Here is an 18,834-nt window from a genome sequence, read left to right as displayed (position 1 = left end):
GCGGGTGTGCGAACGGGGCTCCGGGGGAGCCTGTGGGATCTGTCCGCCGGGGAGTCAGAGGGCCGCGGGCGCCGCGGGAGCTCATGGGACCTCACGGGGCGGGGGCGGGAAAGGCAGCTTTGACCCGGCGCCGCAGGAAGGGGGACGGCAGGCCGGGGCTCGGGGCGCCGGGGCCCCCTTCTGTCGGGGACCAAGAGTCTCTGCTCGCTCTGGGCTGGGCTGCGCCGTCTCCCATCTGCCGCTCCGTGCAGGCGTCTCTCGCCCGGGCCTCAGGCAGGAGAGGGCGGGCACTGACAAGCTGGGGCTAGACGCACCAGGACGTGAGGAAAACAGGCCGCAGGGAGCTGCCTGCGCCCAGTTCTGTGTCCAAACGACATCGCTGGCGGCGACCCGAATGTGAGAGAAGTGCTCCCTCGCGCAGGCCTATGTTGCTTTACACCGTCCGCTTTGCACGGCGTGGGACAGTTGTTGCAAGGGCGGTGACACTCCCTCGCCCTCGCCCACCCTCGGAACAGAATGGGGAAGAGGTCTGAACAAGCAGCCTCACGAGGCACTACGCACGGGACAACGAAAAGGGCTCCTGTCCCGGCGACCCGAAGGCCCTGAGCAGGCTGTGCGCGCACAGCAGACTTCCCGGCAGGGTCTCGTCTCCCCTCTTACAGCCGCCTCGTACCCCTCAGCCCTCCCTCCAAATCCTAAACTTCTCGGTTCCTGTTTCCACGAGAGGTATACTGGGCTTTCCTGACCCCTCAGCGCCGCGCACACACCTCCTCTCCTTTCTCCCCACGTCCCGCGCCAGGCTCCCTGACGGGACCGCCTCCTGCCTCTCTGTCTTCTTTCTGCCCTGACTCTGGTCAGATCTACCGTGAGACCTTCTCATTCGCCCACTGCCTGAGCCTTGCTCCTGCCAAGACGCACTGAATACAAGAAGCCTAGTCCCCCTAAGGTGTAGCTCTTCCCGAACCTCCACTAGCTCCTCACCGCTGACACAGCCATGTCAGAGGCCGCCGTCCCGCTGTTCAAGACCGTCTGTGAGCCGTCACAAGCACAGCGAGGTCACGGAGAGCACAGATGTAGTGGCCAGACCATGTGGATTCAAGTTCCATCCACTCTGCCCAGGCTTGAATTCCATGTCCATGTGGCAGACGTCCACTGAGCTAGTGGACACACGGGGCCGTGTCAGCTGGAGGGACGCCTGACAGTGAGTGACTGTCCAGAACGAGCTCACAAACCAAGAGGGGAAAGACACAGAAATGAAACGCCATATCTGAAGGACAGGCCACGTACGGGGGAGACCTCAGATAAAGGAGTGGCCCGATTCTCTGACAAGATCCAGGCGTGACTCCCACAGTGGGGTGTGGACAAGTCTCCACTCACGCCTTCTCTGGCTCCCCCTCTGCTGCGAACCCCTAGGCCCCTCGGGCTCTCCCTGAGGTGTGGGCGTGAGGGACTGCTTCTTGTCCCATCACTGCGCAAGGACCCGGTCCTGCAGAGGATTCTAGGGTCTGAGAGTGACCGAGCAGGACCCTTGTGTCATCAGTGACGGTGTTCGTAACTGCTAATCGTATAATAATTTCAACGGTTTTTCTCATGCTCTTGCAGACCAGGGCTGGGCTGGAGAGGAGGGGGCTTGGGTGGTCCGCCCCACCGCCCCGTGGTGCCGCGTGCAGGGATCGTGCTCAGCGCTCTTGACTCCGACACCTCAGAAATGGTAGCGGGGTTTGTTTCCGGTATCTTGTTGTTCATAACTCACCCCAACTGTGCACGCACACAGTTATTTTCAGCCCCTCGTGGTTTCTTTGTATTCTGTTGTTCGCGGTGCAGGTCTCAACCTGCACAAACACTGCAGCCTGCCTAAAAGGCTCAAAGAATTTATCAACCTGACTCCACGTGGCACAAGTTTTCTCTAGAGCTCTTTTCCACGGGCCCTCTCCCTAAGCACTCTTTGTTCCAGGCACAAGAATATTAGGAGTCCCAAAGCCGGAGGAAACATCACACCCAGCAGCCCAGCAGAAGGAGGGGGACCCGCTGCATCTGCAAAGACAAGAACTTTGCAACAATTTGTTACCCTGTATACGATCTCTACGGAAAGCAGCACTGCCCCCTAAACTTTTATTACAAATGCCCCTGTCTCTCTCCCCAGCAGGCTCACAGTCTCAGAGGCACTGGCCCACTGTGACCTCCTCTGCCTGGCAGAGAAATAAAGCTGCTTTTTCTACTTCGTCCAAAAGCCTGTCCTCGAGTCTCACTTCGGTCTTCGGGATCCAGAGGCCGGGTTTATGCAACAGGGGCATTTTCACGAGGACTTGACAGGAATGAACACAAACCCTGCCTGCTTCCCGTGGGCAGCTCCCTGGCTGTGCGTCTGAAATCTTGCCTTTCCTCAGGGCCCAGACCAAGCAGCACGTTTGCTCCGAGGCTCCCCAGGATCCTCCTCGCCCTCCTGTGGCAGACGCACCTGTGTCTCTAGCGGAGCACTCTGCCTCTAGCTGGTCCTGTCCACACGTCTCCACCAGACTGTGTCTCCCGGCGGCAGGATGGCGTCTCACGCATCTCTGTCCCTCACACCGCATCTGTATGTGGTGGGCCTAGACAGACTGCAGACTTCAGTCCTGGCTTGTGTGGCAGTCAAAAAGCATCAGCTCAGGGAAGGGTTACGGTTTGGAGCTGCTACATATCTGTTCTCCGAGAATGACCAGCAGTTTGCTTCCAAATAATCCTTGCTCCAGTGGGAATGCACAAACTTTCTCTTTTTAGGACTTTTAGTTCCCTGCTTAAATTCCCCATCTATTCAAGAGTGAAAGCCACCTTTTCTCCCAGACCCTTAAAAATATTTATAAGAAGTATCTAACAGTCCTTTCTGCCAGTTCCCACATGTCAGTCATCCACTGGCCTGCTTCTGCTGACTGTTCCTCTCTCGGTTATGGTCTCCTGATTCTTCATGAGTCTGGTAACGTTTTACAGCACGCCAGGTGTTGTGTGGGCACGAACGGCACCACCTCCGCTGGAAGAGGACCGCCCCCTCCCGGTCAGGCTGCTGGGGTCGAGGGCTGAGCCAGCCTCACCCGCGGCAGAGCTACATCTGGGCTTGCTGTCACTTTGGCAAAAGTCGGTTTGGCACTGGTTCAAGTGACCTAAGGGCAGGACCGGGCTGTCCTTCCTGGAGGGCTCAAGTCTGACCACGTGAGACCACAGAGGCCTCTCTGCGCTGGGCAGCCCGGCCGCCAGCTCGCGGGGCTGCTGTGGGTTCTGGCCCGAGGTGACAACCTCCAAGCGCTCAGGGAGGGGCCCCTGTGCTCTGCGGGGTCTTCCTCGCCCTCCGGCCTGCTCTGGGACTTCTCGGTGCTGCACTGCTGGGGGGCCCTTGCTGAGCACCCAGCGGGGGGGGGGGGGGGGACGGTGTCTCAGCTTTGCTCAGGGAGGGAAGGCCTCTGGGCAGGAGGTAGGGGTTAGGCGTCTGCTGTGCCTAAGTCTCCCTTTGCTGGGCCCTGGGCAGCCTTTGGAAGTCTGTGTGCAGCCCGGCTACCTTCTCCTGACCCTCATCTCTGCTCAGTTAACCCCCTCCCCGAGCCCCTTGGAGGAAGAAGGGCTCGTCCGCTTCTGGAGTCAGTTCCGCTAGCCACTCTGCATGCTCAGATGTCTCCTTCTTTCTTTTCCGACTTCTCTCTGTTACGTCCCAGCTGGCTCTCGTGGTTAGGGCGGAGGGCAGCGTGCCGTGACCCTCTACCATTCCTTCGGACAGCCTAGCCCCTCGAGTGCTAACGCAGCAAGCCCTCCGTGGAGGCTGTAAGCAGGGAGCGGACCCCTCCTCCTGCTCGCCCGCCCCTCCCCAGCACAGGTACACTCGTCTCCGGGGCGTGGGTGCACCCATGTCCTCTGGAGGAGGACAAGAAGGACTGTGGGGAGACACCACCCTGTGTACGTCTGTGCGGATGCAGGACAGAGCCCGGGGCGGGGAATGCCCCCCTGCTCTGGGAAGAGCACAGACACTAATGCAGCTCTTGGCCGGGACTGGCCGCCCCTCCCAGACTTCTCCCCCACGGACAGCTCCCCACACAGCGGGTCCAGCCGTTCCACAGAACTCGAGTGACCAGGGAGGCCCGCAGGCAGCCAGGGGGCCAAGGGTGTGGGCGAGCCAGCGGGAAGGGCGGACGGCCTGTGGTCACACAAGTCCTCTCTGCTCCTCCAGTGCAGCCTGGTTCTCGGGAGTCAGACTCCAACACTGGATCGGTTTTCCTTTCATCCCGAATGCATACACCCGGTGAAGCAGGAACCAAACGTCGCTGGTTATTTACCATGTAATAGGAAAGCGCAAAGTACCCAAAACCTGATTTTCTCCTCTGACAGTGGAGAAATACCTACAACACAAGAGGCTGGTGTAAGAGCCGAGCTGGTTTCTTCCTTTTGGGATTATTTTTGCCCCCAGACAGAGTTTGTGGAACTGAAAGCCTAGCCCTACCCCCCAGCAGACACTGAGGACGTCCAGCTGCCCATCCCGGCAAGAGAAGAACCACCCCGTGCACCTGGACTGACATGCGCCAAGGCAGCAGGAAGCCCTCTGACAACACAGTGGCCCAACTTCCTGAAACCGAGTCCCCAGACGACTCGTAAAACGAAGCTGGAGGCAGACTGGAGGCTCTCCGGGCCCCTTCACGGAGTCAACAAGGGCGACTGCATTCTAGGAGACAGACGGACGTGGGACGGGGCGGAGTCGCCCACACACGAGTTCTGACACCGGCTCCCTAGTGAGGGGCGAGTCTCGTAAGGAGACTCAACACTAATCTGTCCTCTCGGGGAGCCTAACGTCGGGGCTGGAAGTGGACCGGACTGACTCCTACGTCCTCTTCTGAAAACCTGCACGATGTCCCCGGAACGACGGCAGAGTTAACATCCAGCCCCAGCTCACCGCCTGGGGTGGAACAGAAGAGGTCAAACCACGCGAAACTGCCGAGTCTGCAGGTAGAAAATGGTTAACCACGGGGACTCCCCGTGGGTCAACGTCCAGGATGTTTCCTTTCGTGCGTGGCCTGTGCTTCTGCTACAGAAGTGTGCTCGTGGATTCTGAACTCCTGACAATGGGAAGACACTGAGTTCTGGAACCTGAGTCAAACAGCAGGGGTGGCGACCTGTCCTGATCTAGGCCTCGTCTTGTTCGGGTGAACAGGGGGACACGCCTTGCACTTTTCTCGATCCAAAGTTCCCAAGAGACCCCACCCTCCTTGTCTTTCACACTTTCTTCAGGCCCGCTCCGAGGCGAACGGCTCCAGTGACAGCCAGAGGTCACCCACAGCCACGGCGACGTCGGGTCCTGACAGAACTGTCCGTGATGCTCCCTCTCCGGTCCCTGCAGCAGGTGAGACCCTTGCTCCCCTTCCTTACAAGGAGGTAATCGCCCAGATCTGTGTAACATGGAGCCACCGGCCACTTACACACACAGCCCGAGCACTGGACACGTGGCTGGTCCAAACTGAGATGTACGGTAAGGTTTCAAAGATTTAGCACCAGATTTCAAAGACTTAGCATGAAAAAGAATGTAGCCCATCTTATAAGCAATTTTACATTACATATTTAAATGACAACATTTTAGATGCATTGCATTAAATAAAATATGTTACAATTAACTTCACCTGCTTTGCTTCTTAAAAACGTGTCTACTCGGAACCTTAAAAGGACGTGTGTGACTTGTGCCGCGTCTCTGTTGGAGAGCTCTGTCCCCAGAGGGAGCTTCTGGCCCGTGAAACTGACGCTGCTTTGAAGAGCTCGCGTCTCGCAGCTGCTCCAGTGGGTAGTGGGGCCATGAGCTCAAGCAGCTGTGGTTTGCAGCTAAATCTTGCTCTTCCTCCTGATGTCACCAAATGTGGCAGAACTGCTGGGCACATCCACTGGATTATTAGCCACACTCCTCAGAGAGCACTCGAGAGGTTAAAAAGGATGAGTGACTTAAAATTTTGGAAAAAGAAAAGAAAAAACATAGATCGTGGAAGAGTCAGAGTGAAACTGTGCGATTTTGTGACGCTCAGTTTTGAAGGAATCAAGGCCGCGGAGAGAAACCAACACGCTCCTGGAGAGTGTGGCGAAGGTCTCAAAGGCAGCAACCTCCCTGCTCCCACCCCACGTGGCCGCAGCGCTTCCAGAGCACAGAGTCTGCTTCATTACACGTGTGGTTTGGCCGAGACCATGGCAAGCTGGTCTGATCCGGCCAACGAAGCCTGGCAGCGGGAGGAAAGGAGGAGAGAAAGATCTGGGGGGAGGTGGAGAGAGGGGGCCAATGTAAATTTTTTGAGCTAAAGGTTTGCCAAATCTTAAGGGTAAAGCTCAGCAAGGAGGAGGAACCTTACAGAACCAGGTAACCAGAGGCCGACGGGGCGCTGGGGAGCGCGTCCGATTAGCGAAGTTTGCTCGGCCCCCTCAGCACTTTGGCAGCGAGCTCACACTCCCACCCAGTCCATGAGAAAATTAATGGTTTCAGTAACTTGTTAAAGACACTTCCTAAACTCCAGTCTGAGTCACAGAAGTATCTGATTAATTCTGTTCAACTTTCAAATGCTGAGGCCGATTTTGTGAATGGCTGCCGTAGGCTGGGGAACCCGAAAATTCAGATTTGCTTTCCACGGCTCAGTTACATGGCACTGGTGGCCCCGTTGAAAAGTCCGGGAAAACAGGCACCACCACTTTAGGGTGTCTGCTGCAACAGCCAGGTGGAGGGTTCTCACTCAGACCCAACTGGAAGACGGTGGTGGCTGACGCCACCAGTTCTGAGGACGCTTCCTGGCGCTCAAACCCAGCTGACGTGAAAGCCAAGAAAATTAGACCCCATGCCCTACTGGACCTTGACCGCCCCACAACTGTGAGAGCACCCATTTCCACGTTGCCTTTTCCCTTTCTCACTCAGGTCGTATTTCTACAGTCAGCGCCAGAGCGGCCCGTGGCGTGGGGAGGGGGCTGGTGTGAATGAACCCAGGCCGCTGGGCACCACCGGGGACGTGAGGTCTCGGCCTCCCAGTCCACTGAGGATGTCGCAGAAATGGGAGACGCCTGTCTGCCGGGCCCCAGCCTTAGTGCCCCTCAACTGGTCCTTGCCGAAGTTCCAACCCCACCAGCACGTCCAAATTAGACCCTCCCCTTTCCTGGAGGGTCCATGTTTTTAGCGGTCGCGGTAGGGTCACCCCTTCGGTCCCAATAAAGCCTGTGCCTGGATCTGTCCAGGTGCCACCTCATCAGCGGCCAGAGTGTCTTGGGGGAACCAGCCTACTGTCACGGAGGGCGTAGCTGGTCCGGTGAACTGGGCCTCTTGGAGTCAGACACAAAATCCTGTGCCCGTGTGCAATTTTCTGGTGTCCAGTCATACCTTCAGATGCTCAAATGTCTAGGAACCAGGAAAAGTCTCAAAAATTCTCACCTTGTCTCCTAACCCCCGGCTTCCAGCACTGCCTTCCGGACTCTCCATGAAATCTTTGGCCTAAGGTTAAGACAGCCTCTTACATTTGGACCATCATTGTGGACGAACTGTGTCCCCTGCAAGCCCTTAGGTTGAAGCCATAACCCCCAGTGACTGTATTCGGAGGCAGGACCTTTAGGGAGGCAATTAAGGTTCAACAAGGTCAAGAGGGTGGGGCCCCACCCAGCGTGACAGGCGCCCTTCTAAGGAGGGAGTGGCACTGGAGCTGCTCCTCTCCCCGCGTGCAGAGGTGGCCCCGGGAGGACACAGAGGAGCCCGCCCAGGTGGCTCCTTGATCTTGGAGCTCTAGCCTCCAAGACTGAGAGAACATACATTTCTACTGTTTAAGCCCCCACCTAGCTTGTGACACTTTGTTAGAAACCACGAAGTGATGAGAATCAGCTTGCTCTTTGCTGATGCAGACACGCCCCCACGAAGCTGCACTGGACGCTGACCTCCTTCCTCCGTGACTCAGGCTGGTTTTCACTTCGGGGAAGTGCTAACGTGGGGTCTTCCGTCGTGGTGCCATAGGCCCTTATGGCCGCGCCAGCCGGCCTCAGCGGCAGCGCTGGGCAGAGGCCGGGACGAAGGAAGGAATGGTCACCGAGGCTCTGACTTGGCAGCAGTCTAACCCTGGCGAGACCCCACTTTTCATGATGCAACCAGGACCTGCGTGCACTCCTCGAGTGACACGATACACAATTACTCGGTCCTGCAAACAGCTCGGGTAGCACTTTGTGGGACCAATGGATGCAACTGGAGGAGGGGCGTCAGTATATCTGACTGGGATCCTCACGTGGGAAAGGGGAACTGCAGGGTGCTGGGCAGAGACGGTGAGAAGGCGGGGAAGGACGGAGGTGTGGGCCGAGGTGTGGGCTGGGGCTTGGCCACGTCGGCAGGCAGGGCCGGAGCGGAGGGCGGGCAAGAGTCAAGCGGGTTAACGGAGTCTCCTTAATTAGGACCAACTGCGGCCGGGCGTGCAAGGAACTCTGACTCGGCCAGCCAGTTTGTTTGAGTTCTCTCGTTTCAGAGATGTCCCTTTGCCCTGCCCGAGCCCTGCCCCGCCTAGCCGACTTTCACAGGGGTAGGAATGGACAAAAAGAAAAAGAGATAAAGGGCATCTTCCTCTTTCTCAGATGTTTCCAAACGAGGAACTGTAAATCCTTCAGAGTAAAAGCCAACCAGGAATCTCAAGAAAAGGGAAAACTCTAAGGGGTGGAGGATAACAGGCAGCCACGGGGAGCGGGGTCCGGGGCACTGAACACGGCCCGTCCCCACCGCTCTCACACTGGAGGCGCAGTCCCCTACTGTTCCTGCCTCACTTCCCGAGGATAAACAGGTAATTCAACACCTCGAAGCAAAATGTTTGGGAAGCTGAACGTCTGGGGAAATAATTTTGATTCTTGGGCAAAAACAAAATCTTGACAAAACAAACAAGTCCCAGAATTAAGGTGTCAGCTGACCAAGAACGATCTGAATCTGAGTTTCCCTGTTCTGATCAGAGGCCCGAATGAAGCTCTGAGAACAGGGTGCTTTTTGGAGCCAGCGTTTCCTTCTCTTTCTGAAGCCATCGGAGACGTCCCATTTTACAGATTTCTGGAGAGGGATGAAAGTACTATTTGATTTAAAATCTCATGAGATACTTCCTGCCCCTCCCCCACTCCTCACCTCACTCTTCCAGGCACTTCCTTAGGGGTCGGGCAGCACACTTGTCCCAAATCCCCTGCTGACTCAAAGGAACCAATACAGCATGTTTGCATTTCTGCATCGTCTTTAAACCAGTGAGGCATTAGGACACCTTGAAAATACTGTGCAGTGTAGGCAAGGTTCAGGTTAAGTGCCTAGCGCAGGGGTTGGCAAATTTCTCCTGTAAAGAACCAGACAGTTGATGGGTTGGGCTTTGCAGGCCATGTGTTCTGTTGCAGCCATTCAGCTCTGCCCCTGCAGCAGAGAGCAGGACAGACCACGTGGAGACAAACGAACGCAGCGATGTCTGAGATAACTGTAGGTCCGGACGAAGAGATCACGTGTCATGAAATACTCTTCTTCTTTTAACCTTCCCCTCCAGTTCCTTAAGAACGTGAAAGCCATTCTTAGCTCTGCGGGCCAAACAAAAACAGGCGTAGACGAGATCTGGCCCAGAAGGCCAAAGTTCGCTGCCTGCTGGGCGAGACCACACCAAAGCGAAACGGAAAAGAGTAACTCCTCAAAGCCTCAGACGTAAAGCAGCTCTGAACCGAGAGGGCCCTCTGCTCGTCCTCCCCATCAGTGCCTTTCTGATCTAACTCGCTCAGTTTACAAGTTAAAACAAGATTCTTCTGCCAGCAATTCTCCCAGCTGTTTTTGACTCAGGAAATAGAAGGGTGGGGGTGGGGAGGGCGGGGCAGGGGAAGAAGAGAAGAAAAGCCCCAGGGTGGCTTGTCCCTTGCCCCACCCACCACTGGAATCAGGCAGAGCCACAAAACAGGAGGGGATTCAAACAGATTTGTAGCTTTCAGAATAATTTATGCAGGGCCGCCAGAAGCAAAGCCTTTTTTAGTAGAAGCACAAACCCTGCCACAGGGACGGCTGGAAGAGTCTCACGGCAGCGGGCACAGGTCCCGGCATCCCCGTGAGGGTCGCGGCAACAAGGGAGTCCCTGACAGGAACAAGCCGCCAGTCACCTTCGGATCTCCAATCAGCCCGGTTCGCAATGCGAGGAGCAGGGGAGGTGACAGGGAGGAGCCGGGCCCTCATTCCATCCTGGGCCACAGACTCTGTGCACTCTGAGCAGATCTGGAGGACCCGGGCCAGGCTGCTGGTGTGGGACGCTGAGCTGGCCATAAACACCTCCAGCCTGGAAGCCGCCCTCTCGCGGCGCCAGAATGAGGCTTCCTACCTCGACCCCAGCCAGCGGCCCGGCGCTCCCTCTGAGCACATCACCCCTCTTCTGGCTTCTCGGCATCACGCTCAGCCCTCCCTCCACAGTCCCTGGCCTTCCCTTATCACCTTCCTTCTCTCTCACTCCCCTAAACGGGAAGACCACTTGCCAACTTCCTAGTGTTTCTGCATAAACCAAGGAGGCCGTCTTCCTTCTGTTCACTGAGCCTCCTTGTTCAGTCAAAACCCCTGACTCAGCAGAGAGGGCAACGTGCCACCCAAGTTTCCTGTCTGTGGTTGCGCTAATGCTGTCCACATTTAATCCACCCAAGAAAAACGTAACAGGGGCCGTTCAGAGGGAAAGCGGCACAGAAACAGACGCAAATTCCAAATCCTGAAGCCTGAAGGGAAACGCACGGGACTCTAATTCCCCGTGCCCGCCTGCGTGGGCGCCAGCTCCCTGAACCGGCCGGCAGTGCACCCCGGAGACCCCGTGCCTTTCACACCCAGACGCCTGTGAGCGCCAAGACCAGCTGGGGACAAGCACAGCGAACGCGACAGCCGACACCTGTCGTGCACCCAGGGAGTGCCGTCCGGACCCTTACCTTGTCTCCCTTTTCACAACGGATCCCGAGAAACCCGCGCACAGCAGACACGGCTGCCCCTTCAGGAGCGCACGCCCTCCCGAGACCCCGAGGGAGAAGTTCAGCAAACAGCCTTGGACAAAGAAGGCTGCACTCTCAGGCAAGCCAGAGGCAGGGCTGCACAAAAACCCTTGTCCCTTCACTAAAAGTAAGGGAGAAACACCCCAGTCTGAAGAGTCATAAACAAGATAAAAGATGAAGCTGTTTTCCAGATTATGGAGAGTTCTATACAGCCGACTGAGGTCACTGAAGTTCTGACTCAGGGGCTCTGGCTGGATTTCTTCATTCCCACAGCTTCTGCCCGTCCTCTTTATACCCCACCCTCCTTTAAGCCCCAAACTAAAAGTGTCAGTCATGTGTGAGGGCGGGAGGGGGTAGGAGGCCAGGGTGATAAGGTTTCTCCCCACAAAGAATCAGAACCCGAGGGCGACAAGGAACCAGAGAGGCTCATCAGCTTGTTCCCGGGGAGCTTATCCAGTGGGGACCCCGATACGACTATTTCAAAAGAAAGAGTCGTGAGAAGGGAGGAGAGCAAGGGCACACTTCATGACTGCACACGAGTTAATTTCTGTGGAGTTAACAGTAAGGATTTCCACTGTAACAAACCCATCCGTGTGTAAGTCTGAGACTGCCTTGTGGAAGGCTGCTGCTCTCTTGCTGGCAGGCGGGCTGGGATCTGACTGAGCGTCAGCTATGACTTACGTCCACCAGGGCAGACACAGCCCACACCACTCGACACCGCTGGACGTAACGCAGCAGCGCCCTGCACGTCTCCAGAGCAAAGTCCGCGGCTTTACCGAACTCGAGGCTTTCTGGAAGACACCCTGAAATGATAGCAGTGGGCACCAGAGGACTCTGCTCCCATCATCTGACCCCAGAAACCCTGGAGCGGAGGTGACAGCCCTTCAGCCTGTGGAGTCGGTGACATCACCAAGCTCACTCACGGTTGTCCGCCCACAAACTCGTTCAGATCAAAGCAGTTTCTCCACTTTTCCACCACCTAGTGCACTGTGGAAATCCAAACAGCGATTCTCAAATGCTCGCTATTAAAAGGCTTCTTTAATACGCTCCCATTTACACTGACCCATGGCACTTTCTTTGGTCAGAAGAACATGGCTTTTACTCTACATTCTAGTGGAGATGCCAGATTCGTGCTGGCCCATGCATGTATTCTAATCTTATTTTCCTTTGTGAGTATCACTGGATCATTACGAAAATAACAGTAACCATATTCACATGTAGTATTTAAGTGTGTGTTCAAGCACTGTTACATACATGTACAACCTCACGCAATCTCCGTATCAGCCTGGAGTTAGACATCACTTCCCCTTCACCCGTAAGAGAACAGAAATTCAAGACAAGTAAAGTCACGTGCCCGCTCCAGTCCCACAGCTGGTTAAGAACCAGACTCAATTTAATACCAGGAGGTGTCTGACTCTAAAGACCGTCTTTAACCACTACGTAGACTATAAACACTACCATCACCAGCAATCACTGAAGTTAGGGTGGTCACAGACTAGCAAAACTAAACCAGGCATTTGCTCAGATCATGAGGGAACCATTTGGCGTTGCTTCCGCGGTGCGCTGCCTGGCAGCTTTTCACGTGGTGTCCCACTGGAGGGCCGGGATCACTTACACCGCTTGGAAAGGTGGTCTCCAGGTCAAATTTAATTTGTGTCTGCTCCATCACTTTGACACCGCACCTCGAGTGACTGAGGTCAGCATTGAGAATAGTGGAAAAGAAACGGGGTTAGTCCAAGACCTCAAAGGCCTGCACACCAAAACTCAGTGTTTCTGAAAGAGGGGCTGCCTCTGGGCAACCAGAGGAGGGGCCTGAGTGCACGAAGGCGGTAGGGCGCTCAATCTGGCAGCTCCCTTCCTGCCTGCTCACCCTGCTTCCCACCCTCTGCACCGCCACACGCCTGCAGCAGTGGGTGGAGACATGAAGGGCAGCTCGTTATGACTCAGGTGCCCTGGCCTGGGGTGGGTGGGGCGCTCCGTGGACCCCTGCCCACGATCTTCCACTTCTGGGAGTGCGTTGGGACCCTGTGGCCCCTGAGTGTTAAATGCAATCCCCAGGACATCGCTTTGCAAAAAAGTCTTTGTAACGACAAATAAAAATCAAACACCCCTCATAGTGAGGCCCACAGTGGGCACTGCGCTGGGACATTAGGCTCAGGCGGGCACCCTATGGCCCTGGGGGCAAAGGGGGTGGGTCGCCTAAACTGGGAGTCAGTAGGGCCTTCCTGATGGCCGCGTCGGGAAGGACCCCGGTCACTCTCTCCAGACCAAGTCGAGGACAGCAAGCGGCTCCAGAACTTCCCCTCCCACTGCAAGCTCGTCCACTCTGAGCCCGGCTCGGGCCCCCACACTAAGCCCCGCCCACCGCCCACGCCCCGCCCACCACCGGCTGGTCCCACGTTCCCCGTGTGTTCCCTGTGTGTTCCCCCTGGTTGCCTCGCTTGGGCACTCACTTGTTGGGGGCACCAAAGCCGGGTCTGGGCAGGTGGCACCAGGGCAGGCCCGGCTAGACTGAGTGTGGGGGTCCCGGCGGAGCCCCCGGACCCACGCGCCCTGGAGGGAGTGGGTAACACAAGCCCACAGCAGTCTCCAAGGGCAACAGCATGCCGCCCAGGGGAGCCGACTTGGGGTGATGGCGTCTGAGGACAGCACGGAAGATGCAGACCCAGTACGAATGCAGAGGGGTCTCCACCCCAACCCAGAAGGTGGAATGAAGAGGCTGGAAGAACTCCTTCCCCTGGGGAGGTCTGGAGGAGCTGCTCTTTGGGATGCTGGGCGGGTTTCGGGCAGGGAAGACAAACTTGGGCAGGCTGCTGGGCAGGGGTTGAGGGAGAGCGCCTTCAGTCCGGAGAGCAGGACAGGAGGCGGCCACGGTGAGGACCCGGGGCGGAGAGGGCCCGGGGCGGAGAGGGCCGGGGGCGGAGAGGGCCCGGGGCGGTGAGGGCCCGGGGCGGTGAGGGCCGGGGGCGGTGAGGGCCCGGGGCGGAGAGGGCCGGGGGCGGTGCCTGGTCAGCGCAGCTCCCTGCTGTGCTGAGAGCTTGCTCTTACGCCAGACCAGCTGCTGTACTTTTGACCACAGAAGGAACTCTTTGGGGACAAGAGAGAATCCTTTTCTGATCAATCACAAAGATAATCAAAGTAGAAAAGAAAAAAAGAAAAGAATTTCTCGTTAGTTCTGTGCCCCTTTCCAGAGCCCTGGAGGAGTAAGTATAAGAAACACTGGATGTGTTAGGAGAGAAACCTGTTAGTCTGCAGAAGGAATTTTCCTTCAGGGTGGAAATGCAGACAACGGCTACATATTCAGTCAGCTGAAGGCAGAACACGGAGAAAAACTAAGCAGCCAGGAAGTGGGGATTCTGAGGCCTTAAAACCGAGAATGTTTTGGAGTCTGCCTTCTTGGGCAGCAACCCAGGACATCAGAGAGGTCCAATGTTCCGTTACCAAACAGAGAGCCCCTTGAAGAGATGAAAAATGGTTAAATAAAAACTGATAAAATGGCTTGCTCCAGAATTAACAAGGAAGTGTGACGTGTTCAGAGAACCAGGCTTTTCAAAGGCTTGAAAACATGACTGCAGCGCCAGAATCCAGACCACCTCTACGAAGACTCGGGGACACTGAGGACTTCCACACTCCTGTGCAGGCTCCGAACGAGCCCCCACTGTGCCTTTCCCCCTTCATTTTCAGTCTGTTCCTTGGAACATCTTAACTTTTAGAGGCAACTTTTAACTCTTCAAAGGCTACTCTTTCGTGCGGGAGCTTTGCTGCCCACCCTCTATAATTTAAAAAACCCCAAGCCAAAACCCAAAAAGCCTTCCTTCCTTCTAGAAGCCCCTTCCCCATTTCAGGTACCAGGAGTACGTTCTCTTTAATGGTTTCGCCTTCGAGGTGCTTCCCCACAGATGGGAACTCATGGACCTATATGGCAGCTGCCGGGCTCCACCATCCACACCACCAGGACACTTGTGCTACTGCAGTCAGACTAAGAATTCAAACAATTCCGCAGCCTGCGTGTGGCCACAGAAGCCAGAGTCGTCCCCGGCCTGCGGCCGTGCTGGTTCCAGTCACTACTGCCCCTGCACAAAGATGTTAAAAGCGAGTGAGCCGAAAACAAGCCGCCCTTACTTCACCTTGAGGGGTTTTATCCTTGTTTATGCGGAAGATTTCATTTTAATTTTACTAGGATAAGATTTTGGGGTTTTTTATCAGCTCTTTCCAGTTGGTTGAGAGCAGCTGAAGTGTAGAATGCGCAAGGCGCAGCATGCAGGCGAGACAGCAGGGGCGGGCCGTCTTCACTTTGCCTTCTCACTGATGTCTGAGGGCACTGGTTTCTCTGAAGCTTTATCTCACAGTATCTAAAGGTGTTCCTCTGTTCCTGACTGGCTTTGTTTTTTTTAAACATTATACCTGATACTACATTTTCATTAACACTCTGGTAAAATTCCACTGTAAGAAACAAATTATTCATGTGAGCTTTATTGCTAATTTCATTTTGAGAGCCCATTATAAATATTGAACGAAATGGAGTTTTCCCCCATTTAAAAAAACTAGTTAGGTTTGTGATACTATGATTTATAACAAGAAATAGATATATTTGGTCTTCGACCCCATCTCTGGCCCAGAGCTCCTAAAACTCTAGGAGTTTCCTGAGTGCTGAGGGTGGTAAAAGTGTCTTTTGGCATGTTAATGGGGTGACTTTTATAAAGTACCTGAATGTGAGGGCTGGCCACCAGGAGAACCAACCCCGAGACTAGAGGGCAGAAACTTTCAGCCCCACCCCGACCTCCGGGCAGGGGTCCGGGGCTGGAGGTTGGACTAACAGGTAAGGATTTAATCAGTCCTGCCTATATAATGAAGCCTACATAAACCTAAAGACTCGGGGTTCCGAGAGCTCCCGGGTTGGTGAAGGCGTGGAGGGGCTGGGAGAGTGGCGCCCAGACAGCGCGGACGCTCCACCCCCGTTTCCCCATCACCTGTCCCATGCAGCTCTTTGATCTGGCTGTTCCTGAGTTACAACCTTTTATGACTGACCGGTAATCTAGAACGGCAGTGTTCTCCTGAGTTTGGTGAGCCGCTCCAGCACGTTAACGGAACCCAAGGAAGAGACTGTGGGAACCTCCGTGCTACAGCGGTTGGTCAGATCAGGTGACAGCCAGACTTGCCATCAGTGTCTGCAGGGGGTGGGGGACAGTCTTGCAGGACTGAGCCCTTCACCTGTGGGATCTGCTGCCTCTCCAGGGAAACTGTCTGAACTGAGCTGAACTGTGGGACACTGTGGTGTCAGAGAACTGGTTGGGGGGAACCCCACATCAGAATGGGTGTCAGAATCGAAGATGATGTAATAGGAAAAATAAAACTGTACCCTGAGGTAAAAGCAGCCCCAGGGGATGGCTCTGCTGGGTGGGTCTGGTGCTCCTCACTCAGGACTGAACGGCCTTCCGCGGCGTCTGTCCCTTCACCCCCTGCACCGCCATCCCCACCTTTCCTCCCCTTCGCCTCCACTCGCTGGACTGGGCTTCCTTCCCCACTGCTTCCCCAGACTCTCCGGCCAGGGCTGCCAAGGAGCTGCTCGTTGCTAAATTCAATGAAGACTTTTTAGTCCTGTCTTTCCAGCCCCTCAGTTGAATTCAACAGTGTCAGTCACTCCTTGAAATTCTCCCTTTGTCAGCCTCAGTGACACTGGGGTCTCCCTGCCCCACCAGGATCCAGGCTCCCTCCTCCTCCCTGCCCACCCGTCACCTGGGGCCACCCAGGGGCCCTCACCCAGGGGCCTGCTGACTTACTGGAGTCCTCTCCCCACTCCCCCGGGAGGTCGCCCTCGGTACAGGGTAAGGGAAGTTGGATGGCAGGGCTGGCACACAGTGGGTTCTCAGTAAACCCTTGTTGAATGAATGAGTCAAAGGGTCATGTCATATTTTCTCCAGAAAGGATATGGCTGAGAACGCTGCCAGGTTCCAGGGCAGGAAAGAAGGCCCCGTGGACAGACAATAATTGTGAAAAGCTTTCACAACAGCTATCTCCCCCGGGCGTTCCCTCACTCACTCTCCCCTGCCTCGGGCATCTGCCTGCAAACTGGCAGACACCTACTCTGGCAAAGAGCTGAACAACTTCAGCTCGGGCTCCTGTAGCTGGAAGGGCACAGGACAACCATATAGTCACCCCCTTCAGTTCAGGGACAAACCCTGCCATCTCCCCACCAGAGGCCAACACGCACGTGGCCCTAATGCTTTTGGAAAGCCCTCCTTTGTGGAACTTGCCCAGAACAGCCTAAAAATGAAGGACCAAAGCAGAATTTGCAGGGAAGTCATGTGTGACGCTGTCTGACCTCATAATGTGCACTTATCCCGGCCAACGCAGAGCACACAGTGCTTCGGTCAAACAGTGCCCCTTTGAAGAGATTGCTGGGGGAACCCTGCGGAGGCCACACGTTACCCCAGTCTCTTCCCCTAACCAGGACACTGGACAGATTCTTCCTTACACCGACCTGAACCACTCTCCAACTCCAAATGTAAGGTCACTGAATTTTCCCGTCATCCACTCCATGGTGGAATTTAATTAAGTAGGGGCTTCTCCAACCACCCAATTATGGGCTGAAACTTAACCCGGGACAATTGCTTCTGCGTCCTCCATTTATGAATTACGCCACGTAGTTCGTCATCAGTTCCGTCCTTCGGGACAGACTGCAGTGTTTACACCACAGTGGCTCCCGAAGAGGCAACTTTAAAAGGATTTACGCCATCATCTTCTCCCTTGAAGTAGCCACCTCTTCATTTGGGAAGACAGTTTCGGGCGGGCAGCCAAGAGAACTTCCTTTGCCTGGGGGGATACGGGTTTCTAACGGTCCTCAGGTCCCGGACAGATCGAGATGCCACACAAGGTATTTTTCATCCCAGCCTCCCTTCCCCTCAAAGAACAACCCGTACATTCTTCTCTAACGTAAAGATTTCCAATAACAGCAGAAAACTAGCAGTTAATAATAGGTCCCAACATGCAAATTACAGTGGTCTCCAAAAATAAAGCTTCGTGGGGGAAAATTTTGCCAGTTACCACTGTGAGGTGGATGCAGCAAAGGAACAGTGTCCTCACCCCACAGAAATCTGGATGTCCTCCCTCAGCTGGCAGACAAGGATTCTGAGCACAGTCCTCGAAGACGATTCTGCGGTAACCACACCGTGGCTTGTCCCTGCCTCACTGCTCTGTCTCCGCCTCCTCAGCAACCTTACGGTCGCACACCCAAGGCTTGTTCCCCCTGCATTTCTTTTCTTTCTTCACTTTAGGGTCACTCGTGTATTTATTTTTAGAGGAGGCGTCAGGGACTGAACCCAGGACCTCGTGTGTGCTGAGCGCGCCTCCACCCCCGCGCTGCACCCCCCTACACACTTCCGAGGAGCACGCGGGGCAAGGCCGTGCCATGACCTGTTGCCTTCTCAGCGCTTCGGCTAAGGCGACGTCTGGGACCACACGTTATCTGTAGAGTTTTCTTTCTTGCCAGCTGGCCCGTAAACGCGTTACACCCTGGAGACCCAGAGGGAGACGGCTTGCTCAGGATTTCAAAAGGAGAGCTCCCAGGAGGCCCCTAGGTTCCTTCATTCTGAACCGCGCACCCCGCCCCGCCACCCTGAGACTCTTTTTTTATCAACTCTACCAAGGAACACTGGGCAGCACTGTCCAAAGAGATCCTGGCATTAAGAAAGCCCTGTGAACAGAACGCTGACTTGTCTCTTTAATCTAGGAGGGCTGCGCTGTCACCACCGCCTGGGGCATCCGGGGTCCCGCCTTGGTGGGCCCTGTCTTTTTGAGAGACCTCTTGCCTTCAGCCTTATCTCGAAATTAAGGGCCTTTTTATCTAGGAGTCGCTGAGTTCATGGGCTGCTT

The 18,834-nt window shown here is 55.5% G+C and overlaps 1 protein-coding gene across 8 annotated transcripts in view; it reads right to left on the bottom strand.

Moving 5' to 3' along the window:
* NAV1 (neuron navigator 1) overlaps nucleotides 1-18,834 on the bottom strand; it is a 174,816-nt gene that overhangs the window by 34,652 nt on the left and 121,330 nt on the right. The window contains exons 1-2 of one of the 8 annotated variants that reach the window (XM_032466894.1): nucleotides 10,903-11,019; nucleotides 9,107-9,537 (exon numbers count right to left, since the gene is read on the bottom strand). The exons of 6 other annotated variants lie outside the window; for them this stretch is intronic. In XM_032466894.1, the coding sequence (XP_032322785.1) occupies nucleotides 9,107-9,228 (122 nt within the window). In that variant the 5' untranslated portion in view covers nucleotides 9,229-9,537; nucleotides 10,903-11,019. Of the gene's footprint in view, nucleotides 1-9,106; nucleotides 9,538-10,902; nucleotides 11,506-18,834 lie in introns of those variants that run through there. One more of the 8 variants, XM_032466892.1, reaches the window with a different exon arrangement.

Source organism: Camelus ferus, chromosome 23 (genome assembly GCF_009834535.1).
Source record: "Camelus ferus isolate YT-003-E chromosome 23, BCGSAC_Cfer_1.0, whole genome shotgun sequence".
Classification (NCBI taxonomy): Eukaryota; Metazoa; Chordata; class Mammalia; order Artiodactyla; family Camelidae; genus Camelus; species Camelus ferus.
Note: the sequence above shows the minus strand (reverse complement) of the source record. Positions and strands in the feature narration are given on the sequence as shown.